Source organism: Rhinopithecus bieti, unplaced genomic scaffold, assembly GCF_001698545.2.
Source record: "Rhinopithecus bieti isolate Rb0 unplaced genomic scaffold, ASM169854v2 scaffold_41207, whole genome shotgun sequence".
NCBI classification, from domain to species: domain Eukaryota; kingdom Metazoa; phylum Chordata; class Mammalia; order Primates; family Cercopithecidae; genus Rhinopithecus; species Rhinopithecus bieti.
In genome coordinates, this window is record NW_016816890.1 from 581,035 (window position 1) to 602,001 (window position 20,967).

Sequence of the window (20,967 nt, forward strand, 5' to 3'; positions counted from 1 at the left end):
GAAAGCTCGTTTTGGAGTTGAATGTAAATTTCAACAGCTTGAAAAGACATCAGGGGTTAATGACTAATCAGTTCCCTCTAATTTTGATTTTAACTTATTGGACGCCAACAACATATTTGGCAATACTTGAAAAAGGAGACCCAAGCTTCTCTTTCTGGGCTTAAAAGATTAAGGCAAAAAAATTTACACGGTCCTTTTATTATCAAAGTGAAGCTGTCAAATACTGTCAAACACTTTTAAACACTTTTGAAAATTTAGCAACAGCTTTGCCATTAGAAGATTATAATGCTCCATTTACCAAAACAAAATATTTTACTACCTTTTTTTGGTGTGATTATCAGAATAACCTAGTCTAAATTTTTGTTTTGTTTTATATGATTTCAAAAAATGATGTAAAATCAAAACATGTTTATTTATGAAATAATGCAAGTGTAGGACATTTCTAATATGAGAACCAAAAACTGAAAACAGTAATTAGATGTTAAACATAAAGAAATGTTTCTAACACTACCTATTAGGTACTATGCTCACTACCTGGGTATATAGTGCACACGTACCCCTGTATCTAAAATAAAAGTTGACATTTTTTTTTAAAAAAGAAAAGTTTCTAAGAGTTTCAAAAACTGTGATATGAGCTGAATTGAAACTTCATATACTCAGGTGGCATGGAGAAAATATTTAAAAGTGTTTTAGTTTTCTTTTAAATGCAAAAAAACAAGTGCATAGCACGAATAGTACCCTTGGGTACCATTTCTCTTTAAAGCTAGCCCAATGTGTCATACCAGAGAAATTCCGTGTGCAGAGTGCACCAGCGCTGCCCTTTGGACGGTGTTCCTGGACCTTCCACCGCACGGTTCCTTCTGATTTGGTCAGCTAGCCAGTTACCACTGCCATTACGCATGACAAATTTATCAAGGAACACTAACTGGCTTTCTGGACCATAAAACCAGTTGTAATTTGAGTCCGCAATAGCCACAGTCCTTTGAAACCCTAGGGAAATAAGTTGGAAAGAATTAAGATACTTTGAAAACTTCATACTCCTATTTAGGTCTAAACAATGATTTTTCAAATCTAGTTGCAAATTAGAATTGTGTAATTGAGGGGATAAAATAAAAGAAAAATCACAATCCTCAGATTTTATTCTAGACCAGTTAATTAGAATCCCTCAAAAGGACTTCAACATATGTTGTGTGTAAGCTTGTATTTGTTATGTGGTAACCTGTCATTGGTAACAGAAGTGCTATACCTATTGCTTGCCTTCCTCATTTTCCAGTGTTCATGCTATACATGATTATATTTGCATATATATATGGGATATCCTCTTGTGCAGTTTGGGTTCCTGAACCTGGAATGAACACTGGCTCTCCCACAACGCAACATGCATTCTAGGCTAAGATAATAAAATAACATGCTTTAATTTGGCTTCAATAAAGCCTAAGTTATACTATATACAAAGTTCAGGGGAGAGACTGAGTTTCAACAGGAAGAAAATTTAATTCCCAGAGTAGCTCTGCCAGTATGTACTGCTGGAAGTTAAAGGAGAGAAAATGCAAGGATCATAAAGCCATATATCATTTTTGGAATAGGGAAGAAAAATAAAAGCAGGTAAGACTGGATATGCTCCGTGTGTTCATGAAAAAAGCAGCAGCATGGGAGAAAACTCAGCCAGACAAAAAAAATGCTACTAGAGTATCAACTGTAGAAAAAAAAAAAAAGAGAGAGAAATGTAGTTGAAAACAGATTGCTTTAACATAGAACCTCTTCTAAAATGTTACCATGATTATATTTATGTAATTTACAGCTAACGTTTTTGTTCCTAATAATTTAGTAAGTGATCTTGTACGTATACCTTATTTTAAAATGATATTTTCTGAATCTTCTACTAGTCTGTGAATTCCTTGAAAGCAGGAGATGTGTTTTATTCCTCTTTGAATTCTCTGGCTAGTACAGTGCCTGGCATACAGATGTTCAATAAAAGTTTGTTTAATTAACACAAACATATAAATGCTGCTTTTAGACATGTCCATACTGTCTTTTCCACTTTAGAAAGTAGCCACAGACACAGCTCACAGCGAACACAATTTCTGATGTTGTTAGCCTTTAGATCTCAGCTTAAATTACAAAGCACTGAAACCTCTGAAAGGCCCCTTGCTTTAGGTAGCCTTTGTTTACTAAGATGAATTGCAAAACAGGCCTCTCCTGTATGTCTAAGAAAAACAACAAAGCAAATTTTTTTTTGAACGTAAGTCTAAACTAAATCTCAAAATGGTTCTTATGCTTTGCAGTATTTTTTGCACTAGTCCAATAATGGAGATTCTATTAATCTGTATGTTTACTACCAGAGCCAAAGGATTTAAATACTGAATTCTTTGTTGTAGGTCTAGAATCACCATTTAAAAATTGCATTTCCTTGGGGAAGAAGGAGGAAGGGGGGGATATCTATCCTGATAAAATTTTCCTTTATAACTTGTTCTAACATCTTGGTCCTGTTTTAGAAATAAAAAAAGGTTACAAAGTTCTCTAGAAATGAATACATTATTCAATCACGTATATCTTTTTTTTTTAGAGCTAGTTTTCTTAGAAGGCTAAATGTCACAGCAATAAGACATTACAAGTTTTACAGTATTTTTTCTACTTTTCTATACTATTTACTTCAATAAAATATTAAAATACTAAAGCTCCAACTTAAATGTGTAGGTGTAATCTTTCATTTTGAATCGTGTCTGTGTAGTTTGAAAGAAAAAACTGAAAACCAAAAATTAAAAATAGGATTGATCAGGGATCACATATAAAGGAAAACTGACAGGTAATCACAAATGTTTATATTTTGCTTTCAATGATGAAGATGAATCTGTATATGTACTCAAGTTTGGGTATATATATAAAAAAGTACTGAGGGGCCTAGACATTGTATTTAATCCATAACCCTCCAAGCTTTATAATACCTAAATCATAAATACATTAGCCTCCAAAATGTTCTGGCTATAGGCAACTCTTGAATTCAATTTTTCTTTGATTAAAAAAAAAAACTATTTAATTTCAATATGACAAACTCTAAGGACCTAATTTCTCTGCTTAGTCTAGCTCATTTTCATAATCAGAAAAAATTACAATAGTTTAATGTTTTCGCACTTCTGACTCCTCACTGTACCTGGCAGGATGGTTCTATACATAAATGCAAAGTGTTGTTTAAGCCATGGATGGCCAAAGTGGTTGATGTTGAAGTGCCTCTGGACGAGAAACATGTATTGGAAGAGTGATCTAGTGGTGTAGCTGCCATATGCAACTCCTTCATAGAGGGAGCCATCCGTCACCTCCCTGAGCAAGATCAGAGATTTCTCCATGATGGTCAGAACTTGTTTGGTCCATAAGTAGGCTTCTTGAAGATATCCTGAAGGATGAAAACACATGGAAGCAATGACTAAAGGCTGTGACAAAGCATAAACAACAATATGGCCAAATAAAACCCTCTGAGTTATCTAACTCGTTTATATTACAAATCGCATTTTGTAAAACTCTAACTTGTCAGTGTATAAATAACATCCTGTAATCTAGGTTTGTGATGGTCCCTAGTATAAGTTAAGAAGTTCTTCCTGGCTAATATGGTGAAACACTGTCTCCACTAAAATTACAAAAAATTATCTGGGCGTGTTGGCAGGCGCCTGTAGTCCCAGCTACTTGGGAGGCTGAGGCAGGAGAATGGTGTGAACCCAGGAAGCGGAGCTTGCAGTGAGTGGAGATTGCGCCACTGCACTCCAGCCTGAGTGACAGAGTGAGACTCCATCTCAAAAAAAAAAAAAAGAAGTTCTTGACTCTATAAATGAAGATAAACCCTTAAATGAGTATCAGTCACTTTCTGATCTTTAATAAACTCTATCACATGTAAGATCACAAATGCATATAACTTTATGTTGGCAAGAGAGGATTTGTATATTAAGATTTTAATCAGTGTTCCTAAAAAACAATACTTGAAAATATTTTTAAAAGTTTATCTCTTCACAAAACTTGCATCATTATTTTATAGAATTTGTAATAGGTTGCACATACTACAAATGCTAAACAGACAGTCTTCAATTCATATTGTCATTAGATAGCAACCTCTCATCCTTTATGTGCTTTAGATCCCACAGGATCTGAAAAGGCAGCAAAGTGGGCCTGAGAAACCACTGGAAAGGCAAATTAATAATGAAAAAATCAACTAGGAAGCCTGAAACCACCAAAAAATGAGCTACATGATTTTGTCCAAGCAATTCTTCCATCTGTCACATTTTAATCTCCCCACTGAAAATTAAGTCTATAAAAATTTATAAAACCTTTTAACTCAGAAATGCTCGCTTTCTAGAATTGTTGCACTTAGTTGACAATAACAACTCCTCACATTTCTGTAACATTTATAATTTATATAGCACTGAGCAGAATCTTAGTTAATCCTTTTAACAACCCAATTATGTATTATTGCCCCAAAACAGAAAGGCTGACTTGTTCAAGATCTCTGGCATATGACTAAAAATGAATACAACTTTAATCTCAACCTAGGTCTTTAGATTTAAGGGTTTGCTTAAAAACACGCAACCCTTGAGAATAAAATTAAGCCCAATGCTTCCTGGTGTGGATATAGCCATATTGCTTTACTGCAATTTGGTCCAACCAGCTCTGGGCCTAAATATAGGTCACAGGCTAAGACTTGGCTCCTGACTAATGGGGGCAACTCAGCTCTCAACTCTGCTTGGGTAAGCAGAGGTAACTGTTCATCATACCCTGGCCTCTTCTGCCACCCATAGCTGACATGTCAATATTCTGGATAGTTTTCAATTTCCATTCTCTACCATTCTAGTTTAAAATTCTAATTATCTTCATTCTTTTCCTCTGTGTCTTCCGTCTCCCACCAGATACCAATGTGACTGATGCCTAAAATCAGGCCACTGTCCCCAGGATACCACATTACCTAATTTTCCTTATTTGTTTCTTACAACAACCCTTTTCAGAAGATACGAGGCAATGTCTACCAAAATACTTTGTAAACTGCAAATCTCTCTCAATACAAGGTACTGATATTGTTGTTAACTGAAGCTATGCCTTGTATTTTTTTTCTGCCACCCGTATACCTTGCCTGGAATGTTCTTTAATTTCCCCTTAAGTTCTCCTATCTATCTTCAAAATTACAGGAAGCAAATTATTGAAAGAACACTGCTCTCTTGAATTCCAAGTTAATATACTCATTTTATATTTAACCATAAGGCTTTTCATGGTATCTTTCATTTTACTCTCTGGGGTTATTGTAACTATGGTGTAATCATTTAAACATTTCACATCTGTCTTCTTTCCAACTGATTTCTACCTCCTTCTGTCCTGTCTTGTCACAAATGTGTGTACTTATGTGGGGGCTCTGGAAGAGTGTCTGCCAGGGCCACCATAACTTTAGTCAGAATATAAATGCATAGGAAAATTCCTGCCAGGGCAAAATGACATATTTTGATTCAATCTAAATCAGCATTATTTGGGTCACTGTTTATTATTTGGAATAATGTTATTTAGAAAGACTGAAGAAAGAAACTCTACTCCTCCCGTTAAATAAATAAAAATTTACTTAAGGAAATAAAACTATAGTAGATTAAATTTAAGACCTGAGGCAGAAATTTGGCTCACCCAAGGGATCCTTTCACCATTTCATGATGGTGTCATTTCACAGGCCTGGGGGTTGATAAATGGTTTGTTAGTGGATTAACATATTGTTTGCATTTTGACATTTTACCTTTCTTTTCCTTTCTATTTATTTATTTATTTATTTATTTATTTATTTATTTATTTAAGACTGAGCCTCACTTTGTTGCCGAGGCTGGAGTGCAGTGGTGGGATCTCGGCTCACTGCAACCTCCGCCTCCCGGGTTCAAGTGATTCTCCTGCCTCAGCCTCCTCAGTAGCTGGGATTATAGGCATGCGCCACCATGCCCAGCTAATTTTTGTATTTTCAGTAGAGATGGGATTTCCCCATGTTGGCCAGGCTGGCCTCACCACTCCCGTCCTCAAGTGATCTGCCTGCCTTAGCCTTCCAAAGTGCTGGGATTAGGGGCGTGAGCCACCGTGCCTGACCTGGTGTTTTAATTTTCTTTATGTTTTTGTGAGAGTAGGGGAAAAGGGGAGCTAGCATGAAAATTCACTCTCATAATTAAATTTTGCTTAAGTTATTATAAATGGAATTTCCCTTCTGAGAGAGACAACAAAATACAGTAGAAAGAGATTGAACTTTATGGATGGCCAGAAGTGGGTCCAAATCCCAGCTGCCTTATATGGTTGATGTGAAGATTGAATAAAATATGGAAAAAGACTAGCACATGTCATATGCTCAGTTAATGTTAGTTTCTTTTCCTCTAAGACCCAATTAAAAGTGAAGGTTGGTTGATGTGACAAGGGAGAAAGCTAGATGTGGGTAAAATCTGATGTTGGATAATCAACAAAATGCTTAATAATTCTTATGGGAATATAATCGAGTTAAATTCTGTTAGATTTCCAAGCTCCAATTATATATTTAATATTCTGATAATTCCCTGTGATCTTAGAGCTGCTTTTCTTAAACACAATCTTAATCATTTATAGATTTCTACAGAAGTTGTAATTTAGAGTCAAAAGACCAAAGAAAATGTATTATTGGCAATTATGCAGTATGTTAAAGCAAAGTAGCTACACAATCCACAAAAGTTGCCTCCAATTTGGATGTAAATAATCCAGATTGGTTGTTTTAAATATTAAGAGGAAAAAATAGTAGTGGTGTTATGATTCCCATCTGTGTGCTGGAAATCTTCATTTCAAATAACAAATCATCTGTTTAGCTTTTTAAAATTTCATTTATTCCAGGAGGGCTGTCTTCACTGTCAAAATTCTCTGGAAAAATGAATATTCATCACGGACCCTGAGTTGTGAAGATTTGTTCTGGGATAATCATAAGCCATAATTAGATAACGTGCCGGCTAATATACTAGCAGAAATTAAGGAGGAGACGTCCCTCAATTAACTAAGATACACTGTAGGGAAGTAGGGACTACTTCATCTCATGGGTTTAGTTAGGATCCAAGTATGAACACGTACTAAGAATGGTTATAAAAATGCTTTGCTCACAACATGGCAACTACGACTTCTGTCAGCTCAGGCATCACCTCGGCTATGTCCACACACACCTTGATTCATCAGGACTAGGCTTCCTGTGAGCAAAGCCATGCAGTTGGTGGGCTGATGATTGTGCAGGTATTGAAATCCCCATCCTCTCCTGTATGAAGTTTCATACATATACCCTGAGGCATTGGCAATCACTTCAAGAAACTTCTCCTGTTGTGTCTTGCTCAGGTAGTTGTACAAGAAGTCATAAGCAGTGGCAAAACCAACCAGGGAGTGAGCAAGCGGGACCTCATCCCAAGGAGCATCTTTCACCAACCTGTAAAGGAAAATAAATCATGGAAATGAGTTCATCAGCTTCACAGTTCTCATCACACTTCTAAAGTGTCTATTTCTCAGAACTAAAGGGCACAACTGAAGATATAATCCAAGGGCTTGACACACAACTGATTTCCCTCCACATTATAATGAAACATATAGCATAGCTTGTCTAAAATGTGAAAATTATACAGTTAACAGTTTTCTCTCTCAGGATTCTGGCAACATCAAGATGTTGAGAATTTTTACTTTTGATTTTTTATTCATGACAAGAAGTAGTAGAATATATTCAAAGAGATCTAAAGCATAGAACATGTGTTGGCAGGGCAAAATTCTCTGGAGTACGAATTTAACCAGTGCTCGCCCCATTCCTCCTTTTCGCTTAAATAAGACACTCTCAGTTCTATGCTTATGGCCACCTTGCTAAGACAGTTGAACATATGTATTTCCTCTTATTTGCCATAGCTGGTCAATGCGAAGGTATCGTGTTCCATAATCCATGACCTCTCAATCTGCACAGACCCACTTGGTCATCACCATGGCGGGAAGCATGACTAACGTGAGTGGGAGCTGATTCTAAAACAGAATTTGTATATCCCTCTTTCCCATAAACTGAACTGCACTGCCTTAAAGGTCTTTCAAATATCTTTCTAAGAAATCTAAAAGTTGATCTTTTGTTAAGAATTACATTGTCATTTTCCAGGAAGTCAAATTTCTGTTTGACTAGTTATATTATTCTGCAAATTAGTGTGTGGCTTGCCTTAAGCAGGAAGCAAAAAAAAAAAGGATCTTTCACATTCAGAATTCTAAGGAATTATCCAGAAAACCCTTCCCATCTGTTCAGGATGTATTTGAGTAATCTCCAAGTGAGGGAAACAAATCAAAAGTGTGCTGTACCTGTGGGAGGTAGAAGCAGCACTTAATTAGGGATGAAGCTAAAGCTTAACATTTTGTATGCCACGAACCTCTTTTGGCAATCTAGCGAAGCCTTGACCTCTTTCTCAAAATGTTTTAAAATTCATAAGACATAATTAAGGATACATGGAAATCTATTATTTTGAAATATAATTATCAATACACATATTTAAAAAATAATAATACAGGTAGCTTTGTTATTAAGGCATGAAATACCAACATTTAATAGCAGGGATAATAACTACCATAATTTATAAGTGGTAATAAACATACATTTTGAGATGTCTATAACAACTGTAATGTGGTATGAAAATATCTGTGATACCTGTCTGTAACTTTGTTCCAGATTCTCCCAATACCATCACAATTGGTTATCTCTACTCATGATTGGAAGAAATGTTGGATTTCAGTTAAAGTTAGTAAAAATTAAGATGTATTAGTTCTCTCAAACAAACCTTATAGACCTCAGTTTAAAAATACTTTAAAATGTTCTGAGAGACTACCTCTTCCAGATTATGTTTCTCCTTTAGAAGTTTATGCTAAAGAAATGGCCTAGGTGAGGGCTTCTCTGGTCACCCTATCAGAATTCCATCATCCTCCCAAAATAATATTAATTCCCCCTTTTTTTCCCTTTAGCAAATATATGTATGAATATGTCTATGTCTATGTATCCCCTCCTAGAATTTAAGTTCTACAAGGGCAGGACTTTTTTCTTCACTATTGTATTCACAATTGGATCCTCAATCATAGAACAGTGTGGCACATGGCAGATGCTCAATAAATATTTTCAGAAAGAAGGAAAAAGTGGAGGAACAAACCTATAACTCACTGTCAGCCACACTGCTGGCAGTGATTATGTGATCATTGTGAAATCAGGAATTTGGAGAGATCCTTTTATATTTAGTAATAATTTCAGCATTTGGTTACCATTCAGTGTTTGGTGCTAAAAAGACTGAGGAGTTTCTTAGCAATTTAGTAACAGACAAAGCTGCCTTGCTCTAGCCAGTCAGCTTGCCGGTGTGTGTACTATTTGTAAACAGACGATGAGCATGTGAATGAATTCCCTACTTCTAGGAAAAAAACAATTCATACTGCACACGCATTGCCAGGGAGTTGGGAATATCATCTTCACTGACTCATGGTGACTGGTGGGCCAGGCAGGGAAGTCAGGTCATTTGTTTCCCAACTTGTGTCATTGTACCATGTCATGATGCATCTATAAATAGCAGTATATACACCGACTCATGATAAAGCTGATGTCAATGAATCGCTACCAGCCATCAAACCCTCACATGTGTGATTAACCAATAAGTTTATTTTTATAGATAAGCGAACATTTGATATAATTCTCATCCTTCATGAAATGTCATGCAAATTTCTGTGAAAATGTCTAAGCCCCAACATGCCGTTTGTTTATTTCAAACAGTTTCAAATTCAATGAAACATTGGCACCCCAAAAGAAAAAAGTTTATGGCACCTTCAGGTCCGTCCCTCTATCATTAGAAAAGCTGACCTGTAATAATTGTATTTCTAAAAAGTTATCTAAATCTTTTACCAACACGGTCTTACCCAGCCTTAGATACAAAGTGAAATAATGGAAGAGACTATATTTTATAGTCACAAAAACCAATGGAAATTTGCTCTTAGTTCATAGATGGCAGCTGAGAAACGATCTTATTCAATGTGATCCTGACCAGTAATAAATCAGTTCACTGTAAAAGGTGGTTAAGTGGGACATTATTTTTTTAAAAAACCAGACAGACATTAATTTATGAATTGTATTTCAACTTAAAATATATCCATGTGTACACACATTCACCAATCTTTTGAAGGTGAGCCAAAACCTATTCTCTGAATAGGGGTCTACAGATGGAGTTTCATTGTTCTTTCCTGCAAAGAACACACATGACACATCATCACAATTTCCAGCTTTGGTTTCTTTATAATACAGGAAGAAATTAAAGATACCTGTGAGGGAAGGCAGAAGCCTTCTAGATTTTATGAGTTTTCCCTAATCTACAAATCTCATTCACACTATATCACGACAGCAATTTTTTACAGTAAGTTATTCCAAAGCTTTTAAGTTGGTTCTAGAAATATTAGCTTTTTCTTTTTGAACTCACACTTTATCTACTTATATTATTAAAACTGTCTCATTACAGGTATTAGGGAAACTGTGTTACCTGGTTTGAGAACAAATACAGCTGACACTTGCTCAGCAGGTAACTGTACTAGGGGGAACAGAAATAAATGTAAAGGGCAAACTACAAGTCCTGACATTCAGCTACCATGTTACACAAGGAATGGAAGTTAGATTCACTGGCAAGTTAGTTAAGGGAGGTTAAGGAAATATTTACATGATTCCTCTTTTGTAAACTACACTTTCACCCCTTAGAGCAGCTGTTCTCAAAGTAAGGCCCAGGGAGGGGCTTCTGAGACTACTACATTTTGGAGAATTCACAAATAAGAATTATTTTCATAATAACATAAATAAGTTATATGTTGATATTTGCACTGATGGCACAAAAGCAGTATTAAGTAAAACTGCTGTAACCTTAGCAGGAATCCAAGCCGGGGCACTAAACTGCCCTGGTAGTCCTTGTATGATTTTGCACTGCCATGCACTCACGTTTTTGTTGTTGTTGTTGTTGAATTTTTAAAGCCAATTTTATTTAAAATGTCCTTGATGAAGTAGTAAAATGATTTATTTTATAAAATCTCAACTCTTTGAGTATACATCTTTCTAATATCCTATGTGATTAAATGGAGTACCAAATTATAAGAATGTCACAAATAAAAGAAGTCATGCACTGAGTTGAGAGCTGAGCTAGCTGGGTTTTTTCATGAAACATCATTTTTACGTGACAGAATGATCAACTGACAAATTATAGTTATTTTGATTTGGGTGTTAGAATAGAAATTTTCTTGAAAATAAACAAGGAAGGCCTGCCAGTTCAAGGAAAGCTGAAAGCCTTTGTTGCCAGTGACAAACTTGGAGCTTTCAACCGGAAATAAGAATTTGGAAAATTTGTATCCATTACCAAGAGCTTAAGAGCTTACCAATACTTAAAGATTTTCTGATGAAATCAGTGAGAACATCAACAAAATGATTTTTATATTGTATATAAATAAATGTGTCAACATTCGGTAGACTGAAATAACTCAGTGAACAAACATGCAAAATAACAAAGGCATGATGTTATAAAACCATGCATGGGTAAGACAGCCACTCCTAAGTGTAAAATACGCCAATGGATTTTAATGTAAAAGAGTATGAAGAGTTCATTAACATGGCTTCAGATTCTATACTGCAATTAATTTTTATGGAACCACTACCGGTCAAGTTTTAGTGTAGTGTCAAAGAAGAACATTCACAATTATTTGAAAAGATTATTAAAATACTCCTCCCTCGTCAATCACATATTCCTGTGAGGCTGGATTTTCTTCATATACTTCAACCAAAAAAACACATAGCAACAAACCAAATGCAGAAGCAGACACATAAGATTTGCAAAAACGTAAAACAACACCTTCCTTCTATTTTTTGTTTTAAACAACATAGTTTGGCTGGGTACAGTGGCTTACGCCTGTAATCCTAGTGCTTTAGGAAGCCAAGGCAGGAGGATTGCTTGAGCCCAGGAGTTCCACATAGCAAAACTGTCTCTACACAAAATAACTTTTTAAAAACTAGCTGGGTATGGTGGCATGCACCTGAAGTCCCAGCTTAGGAGGCTGAGGCAGGAGGATTGCTGGAGCCCAGGAGTTCAAAGCTGCAGTGAGCTATGACTGCACCACTGCACTCCAGCCTGGGTGACACAGTGAGACCCTGTACCTTAAAAAAAATATATATATATATATAGTTATTTTTTCCTAAAAATGTTTATGTTAATATGAAATGAGCTTTAAAAATACATAAATATGAGTAAATGAACAAATAAATGTTTCTAACTTCTCAGTTTTAATTTCTAATATAGTAAACTTTGATAGACACAGCCCGAATAAACAAAGCTGTTTGAAGGCCTTGTTAATTTTTAAGAGTACAAAGTACTTCCAAGTCCAAAAAGTTTAAAAAATTATGCTTTGAATATTTTCAAAGGTGAATTTATGTGAAATAAATTAATCTGAATACAGGAAAGAGCTATTGATTTTCTGAGGGTAAGGGTGGAATGTTGGTGTGGAAAGGCATAGAGTTGGTCATGATGTGCTGTGTCTATGAATTAAGTTGTGACTCTGAAAGGAAGAATGAGCCATAACTATTTTTCCAAAGTTGAGCAGTGTCATTAATCCAAATTTCTGTACCAATTTTAAATGGATAGTCTGCTTCTATTATCATAAATGTTTTTTAAACTATTATGTAAGGAGTATAATAGTAGGCAATCTAATAAGTCTGTATCACTAAAAATGTGACTGTTTATTTGATTAAATAACCATTAAAAGGAACTCTAAAACAATGTTGGTATCTATTTTATTGGTATAGATTTGAACTACAAGTGATTAAATGCTTCTATTTTTTAAATTTTCATATGGTTTTGATATAGACAGTCTATAGAAATTACCTGTTAAAAGATTAAAATTTAGTATTACAAGGTTCACAGAATATAATTTAAATTTGTATACTGTTGTCTTAGCCCAGGCTACCATAACAAAATGCCATAGCCTGGGTAGCTTAAACAACAGAAATTTATTTTTTACAAGTTCTGGAAGCTGGACATCTGATATCAGGGTGCCAGCATGCTCAGGTTTTGGTGAGAGCTCTGTTCCTGGCTTTTAGAAGGCCACCATATTTCTGTGTGCTCACCTGGCCTTCCTAGGTGTATGGTGTGGGGATAGGGCAAGTGTGAGAGAGACTGCACAGGAGTACAAGCTCTCTGGCTCCTCCTCTTATCAGGGCACTTATCCTGTCATGAGAGCCCTGCATTTAGGACCTTCATCTAAATCTAATTCTCTCCTTTAGGCCCTATTCTCTAAATATTTCCACACAAGGTGTTAGGGCTTCAATATGAATTTTGAGGAGGGTCCCATTCAGTCCATAGCAACTGTCTATTTCATTTACACAAATATTGCTAAAATAAACACTTGGAATAAAAAGAAATTAGGTCTTTGAAACCAAAGATGTGCCAAGAGATCACTCATACTTATTTAAATTAATCAACAGTATACGAGAAACAAATAACTAGGAACAATAGCAGAACTCATAATTCCCCTTATAATTAATCCTATTTCCTAGTACTTTTCAGAACCTAACAATTTTATAGCAGGCTTTTCCATATGTAGCTATGTTCCGAAGGTCACGATTTGATCCACAGTATAGGCAAATCTACATATTTTTTGAAAGTGTATTTAAATGAGAATTTATGATTTGTCAGACCTTTCCAACAAAGGAGGAGAACTCCATTAAAATGATCCATGTTCTTTTTCTCATTTTCAGAATAACTATAGTTTTACCAACCTATAAGATATTTACTTAGTAAATTCATAAAGTAGAAGATTTACACTTAAAATCTGATTTTATACAGTAGATAGTTATGGAACTACAAATTTAAGTTAAAATGAAATAAGCTTTACAAAAATTGCAAATTTACATTCAGAACACAATGTTGAACTCCTTAGAAATTGTAAACTCTAAAAGTACCAGGGTAGTGCACCATCAGCTTCCCATTTGCCAGCTTTGCTGCAGCTGTGTCTGCTGTACATATGCCACACCTCTGTCCACGTGCACTTGGCCACACCATCAAAAGAGGCCAGAATTAGGTCAACTCTATTTTAAAAATGTAAATTAGTCTATTTATTCTAAAAGTCTCCTGAACACAGTAACTTGATATAAACCATTTAACGTTCAACCAAACGCCTTTGTGTGTTTGGAAACAACCTCCAGTAAGTTAAGACAGTCAAGTATTACCACTCCTTTTAAAAACATGACTAATGAGGCAGTGATTCATCTTTTTCCCTGCATTTTAAATGCGAAAACTAACCATGAATGTTAAATGTTAGTAACATGTTAAATTTGGTATGGAATTCCTATAAAATGTAGCTAAAGGGAAGTGGATTTCTCACCTCTGTGGCCTCATCTGTAAAGCACACTGGGCCTTGGCAGACATTTGTCAAAAGGACCAGAGTAAGCCTAGAAGATAGAGACTTGATCTAGGAGGCTCTGAGTAGGTAGTCAGCAATCCAAGGGGAATGTTCAGCTAATCTCTGGCCTGGCTTGGCGTCCATATTCCAAGTGTTTGATCAGGTGGCTAAAGGTTAGCACTGGCATTGTGAAACAAAATGCACAGGGATGGAAAGGAGAAGAGGGTGTACTTCATATTAATTAAGCACATATTATGTGCCCAAGCCTCTACATACATTATGTCATTTCATCTTCTCAACTCAACATTAGGTATTCCATACCCATTTTATAGATTGTGAAAAGGCAATTTGGGTAGGAGATTACTTGTTCAAGGCCACACAGTTAAAATGGTGAAGCTGAGAATAGAATCCAGAATTATCTGAATCTAGAACGGGTTTTACTTCTTAGTGAGGGGGAAGAACGGTGCTTTCAAAGAAACTCACCAAGTTTGCAATAAGAACTGGGTCAGAACATGCCAGAGTCAGTGGCTCTACCAACAGCTAGGCAGAAGGGTCTATATGCTGAAACGCAACACAGGGTTCTAAGCCTTGCCATTTTCATGATACCAAGACAGAACAAGACATGAGATCTGAGAAAAGGGGCACACAGTAGAAGAAAAGATACTGCAATGCTGTGCTCATGTGGTTGCTCAGGGCCCACCCGAAGAACATGAGACACTAATCATGTAGAATTTCTGAGAAACGTTTCTCTCCCTCATGAGCCTGCGCACCTAATGCACTACTCTAAGGTAGAGTTGGTCCAGGGGATGGTGGTTCTGGTTTGCATATTCAGAACCTTGGGCCCTTTAAGGTAGTAACAAACACTCTCTTCTTGATCAAACCCTTGCCAGGCTCCTCTGTGCCTTCTTCTTGGCTAGGCCTCAACCTCGTTCTATGAAGAGTAAACACTAACATGTTTCCAATAGCTCAAGATCATATCCCTGAGATGACCCTCTCCCTGTTGAAAGTGTCTGCCTAAGGAACTCAAGGTTTCCAAAAAATTTTTTATTACAGCCAACATTTGAGGATAGGGTCTCTCTGTCTCCCAGTCTCTGTGGGCAGATAGAATTCTACCTTCGATAACTGCCACTTAGCAGACATGTGATTAGTTAGCCTAATCACATGTACATTGACTACCCTTTGTAATTTTTCTCTTTCCTGGCTCTACTAAGCCCCTGCTTGCCCTCCTCCCTTTACAATGCCTATTCACCTCTGTACAGATTGAAGTTCAGTCCAGTTTATGCTGAACTCTTTCCCTTATTGAAATAGTTACTACTGATTAAAACTTATCCTTGCCACTTTAGTGTCTGGTATTGTTTACCTTTGACATTGGCCAGGGCTAGAGTACACAGAAATGGACAATGAGCTTTCCTTTTTCAACATCTACTTTGGGAACAAAACTACTTTCCGTTTCTGGAAACAATTGCTAGAAGGGTGAACAGTATGACAGAATGGGAACTCATTGTGTGTTAAGACATTTTCAGGGAAAATAACTTAGGAGCCCTGAAACGTAAAAAACCATTTCCTCTCACAGTCTATATTTCTATATTAATTAAATCACTGGATTTAATATAGCAGCATATTACTACTTAATTTCATTTTAATGCTATTAATTCAATATCCCAAATGTTAAATTCTAAAATATAAAATTTAAGTCAACGTGGCCCCACTCAAGCAGAATACTGAGGAGTCAATTATGCCAGAGCAGAAACTAAAAGAAACACATTTTACTCAAATGAAAAGTATTCTAGATGATTTGTAAATAGAAAGAATCGAAATGTTGGAATATACCAAGTTAATGAAAATAAAATGTAGAGTAGTGCTGTTAAATGGCAAAAGGCATTTCCATGTCATTATCTCAACATTTACTTCGATGACATGAAGTATTATTACCCAAATATCCAAGCATGCCACCCAAACATAATATATTTAAATGGAATCAAACAACATTTATAATTGTAACCCCTTTTAACTGAATAAGTATGCTTTGCCCTAATATTCAACCTACAAGAGGTGAGAGGAAGAAACATGATAAGTAAAAATTATTCAAATTTAGGAACAAGACCTCTATTTTGGTAGAATGGCAGAGCTCAAAGGACTACAGTTAGAAATACACTTACATATCAAATTCTAATGACAAATTCTGAAAGAATCTATTATAATGGAGAAATTTTAAAACCTGGAAAGGCAATAGGAGGGAATAACCAGGTCTGCCTATATTGTTCACGAAAAGTATGATTTAATGATATTTACCCATTTTAAAAAGGAGCTTGATATTTTAAATGTCTAACGTGTTTTACAACTATATGTGTAAAATATGTTTCAAAAAGTTCAGTTGGACAACTTATTGATGTCATCACTCAATGTCTATGTAAGCATCCAGTGATCATGTGAGAAGCCATACAGACAATTGCCAGTTAACAACTGACAGTAGTCAGTATGATTTTAAGAAAAAAAAATAAACATGCAAGAACAGCCAGGATGATGGACAGTGGCCAGCCCTGTCAGAGAAGAAAAAATAATATATAAATGTTGGCTTGGGAAAGAACTGAGCAGTTATAATAACTGTATGTAGTTGACACATTTATTTACCTTATAAAAGTTTAATATAAATTTTATAAGACACAACATCAAAAATATGCCATCTATTTTAAATATAACATGACTCCGAAGGGCAAGAAGTCTATAATGAAGAATAAAAATCTAAAGATTCTGAACACCAAGTATTTCCCAATGAAAAAGATTTAATCAAACTATCAATCTTACAGTGCAGTCAAAAAGCTCCTCACACACACACACACACACACACACACACATACACACACAGTGACCAATCAGCTGTTTAGAACCTGTGACAGGCAAACTAACAGTCCCCCAAGAATCTATGCACATATTACCTTCCATTGGGGCAAAGGGACTTTTGTAGATATGATTAAAAACCTTGTGATGGGAGATTATTCTAGATTACCCAGGTGGTCCCAATCTAGCCACATGGGTCCTTAAAAGCAAAGAACCTTTCTTGGCCGTGGTCGGAGAGAGATGTGACCATGGAGGAAGAATCAAAGAGATGCAAGGTTGCTAGCTTTGAAAGTGGAGGCAGGGAGCCACAAACAAAGGAATATATGTGAACTCCAAAAGCTAGAAAAAGGCAAAGAAAAGTATTCTGCCCTAGAGCTTCCAGAATAAAATGTAGCCCTGCTAACAGCTTGATTTTAGCCCTGTGTTATACTTCCACAACACTGTAAGATCAATCTGTGCTGTTTTAAGCCACGGAGTACATGGTAATTTGTTACAGCCTTTGTATGCATTTTTAGGCAGTCAAGGACTACCAGAGACTTGAGGAAATCCCATAATAGGACAAAAGAGACCCAAACAAACAAAGTGATTAATGCAGCTTGGGAGAAATTAAATCATGCAGGTAGAAAAAAATTTCAAGACAAAAGAAGTTCTTGAAATGGAAAACAAAATAGCAGGAAGGTAAGTGCAATAAAAGGGCTGGGGCAAAAGTTGAAGAAACCTTGAAAATGCAAAAAAAAGTAAGAAAATGAAATAGAAAACAGGAGAGGGGGGAAAAAAAGAGGACTGGCCCAAGAGGTTAAACATGTGAAAAAGAGAGGGACAAAAAAGAAAAAAGAAAAAAAGGAAAGAAAAAGAGATCCAAATATATCAAGGAAAGTCACTAGAACTAAAGGGCATGAGTTTCCATATTGAAAGAATCCATGAAGTGCATAGTACGTGGATGAACACAGACGCATCTCAAAACAAGATACATCATCCCGTAATTTTAAAATACTGGTAACATAAAAAGATCCTAAATGCTTCAGAGTGGAATATCAGGTTTCATTCAAAGCATCAGGAAGAGTGGGGTCAGACATCTCAATAGCAACACTAGACACCAGTATACAATAAAACGATGACTCGAAAACTCGGAGAGACAATTTCCAGACTATAATTTCATATCCAGCCAAGCTACCCTTTAAACATGAGGGAAGAAAAAACACACACAGACATCCAAGGTCTCAAAATTTACCTCTCATAAATGCTTTCTCTGGAAGCCAGTGGAAAATATCTCCACCTAAATTAGGATGTATATCAAAAAGAAGACATGGCACAAGGAATCCAATACAAGAGAAAAAAGAACAAAGATGGACGTACAGCAGACCTGGCCGCAAGCAATCTGCATCCTAGCAAGTCAAAAAGCTGCTGTATTACTTCTTCAAAAAGATGAATTATTGTTTAAAAATGTCTTATTAAGAATGTCTTGTTTGAATAGATAGAAAACTTACATAACTGGCTGAGAGTCTGGCTAGTCATTAGAGATAAGCAAATAAAACAAAAAGCTATTATGAATCCAAGAGAAAACAAAGAGTTGTACACACATTGAAAGGTCATTATAGTATACAATATAGTTCAGTTATCAATAACTTTTGCCTTGTTAAAATATGCAAACAGGCCGGGCGCGGTGGATCATGCCTATAATCCCAGCACTTTGGGAGGCCAAGGTGGGCGGATCACCTGAGGTCGGGAGTTCGAGACCAGCCTGACCAACATGCAGAAACCCCATCTCTACTAAAATACAAAATTAGCTGGGCATGGTGGCACATGCCTGTAATCCCAGCTACTCGGGAGGCTGAGGCAGGAGAATCACTTGAACCCAGGAGGTGGAGGTTGCACTGAGCCAAGATCGTGCCATTGCACTCCATCCTGGGCAAAAAGAGCGAAACTCTGTCTAAAAAATATATATATATATATACACACACACACATACACACACACACATATATACACACACATATATACATATATACACATATACATATACACACATATACATACATATATACTTATATACATACACATATATACATATATATGCAAACATTTGATATTCCTCTCATTAAAATTATGGCATATTTATAAAATATGACAGATCTATATTATAATGAAAATAACTTATCTGTGTCAGAGTGAGAGGGAGAGATGATGCATCTGCAAGCCAAGAACACCAAAGATTGCCTACAACCACCAGAAGCTAGGAGAGCAGCTTGGGATAGTCTCTCCTTCAGAGAGCCTCCAGAAGGAATGAAGCCTATTGATATCTTGATTTCAGACTTCCAGCCTCCAGAACTGAGAGAGAATAAATTTCTGTTGGTTTAAGCTACCTAGTCTATGGTATTTTGTTACAGCAGCCCTAGCAACACATACACCGACACTAAAAAACCTGATTGGCCACTGCTGCCATCTCGTACCCTCCCCATCATCTTCCTGCTGCCGCTCACTCAGTTACTCCTGTTTACTTGAAAGAGCACTTGCCTAACATTCTGAGAACATGACACACAAAAGGGCAAAGAATTACTTGAGGAATGAAGTTTCAAAATATGAGGGACACTTTTTCACAATGGCAAAAACTGTAGTCAAACTGCCAACTTTTGCTGCCCTCATGGTGGGAAAATGTCAAATCCAAAGTGAGGTAGGCCCGGAGGACTAGCATATGTGAAATGATATTTTGCCGTCTCTTAGAGTAAGGTTGATATATTTACCCACTATTCCTGCTTTTAATGTTTTATCAAAATTTTTCTTTGATAATTTGCTTTTTAAAGGTTTTGCTGAAATTATGCAGAGCTTCATAAAATCCAGAGGCCTTTTTAAAACAGTGAATGAACTGTGGCTGATTTTACTCTGGGTGCAGCAGGAAATAATGCTCTGCACAGTTTATTCCATTCAGCCCTGGAAACCTAACATGTAATCATTAATCACAGGCCTGTACTGTTTCTTAATGAAATAAAGATGCTTCCCAATATATTTTGAGAATAAGCATTCTAAACACTAGAATTATAGAATAAAGAGCCCATCTCAAAGAGTGGAACGGTCTTCTCAGTGGAGATACCCAAGAAAGGATATTGAGAAGGGATTCTCTGGAAAAAAAATTTGTATTTATCAGAATGTTAGGCAGGGCTTTCAAACTATAAATATACTGTGAAATGAATATAATGGGTTGTAATCAGTGTATTTTTAATGGAATGAAATAGAAAATAGAGGACAAGGCATAAGTTAAATGCAAGGGGCTATTTCATGAAACATTTATTTATATACTTATATATGTAAAGTTGAAGTTATGTGTGCATCAGCTTGTGTGTCCACTGTACTACTGTTTACAACAGCAGAAACACAGAATCAACCTAGGTGCCCATCAATGGTGGATAAAGAAAATGTGGGGCCGGGAGCGGTGGCTCACGCCTGTAATCCCAGCACTTTGGGAGGCTGAGACGGGTGGATCACGAGGTCAGGAGATCGAGACCACCCTGGCTAACACGGTGAAACCCCGTCTCTACTAAAAATACAAAAATTAGCCGGGCGTGGTGGCGGGCGCCTATAGTCCCAGCTACTGGGGAGGCTGAGGCATGAGAATGGCCTGAACCCGGGAGGCAGAGCTTGCAGTGAGTAGATATCGCGCCACTGTACTCCAGCCTGGGCGACAGAGCGAGACTCCGTCTCAAAAAAAAAAAAAAAAAAAAA

The 20,967-nt window shown here is 36.4% G+C and overlaps 1 protein-coding gene across 1 annotated transcript in view; it reads right to left on the bottom strand.

Moving 5' to 3' along the window:
- The window catches only part of DSE (dermatan sulfate epimerase), a 68,568-nt gene that overhangs the window by 4,184 nt on the left and 43,417 nt on the right, over positions 1-20,967 (bottom strand). The window contains exons 3-5 of the mRNA XM_017855460.1: positions 7,173-7,426; positions 3,152-3,391; positions 783-990 (exon numbers count right to left, since the gene is read on the bottom strand). Of these exons, the coding sequence (XP_017710949.1) occupies positions 783-990; positions 3,152-3,391; positions 7,173-7,426 (702 nt within the window). The remainder of the gene's footprint in view (positions 1-782; positions 991-3,151; positions 3,392-7,172; positions 7,427-20,967) is intronic.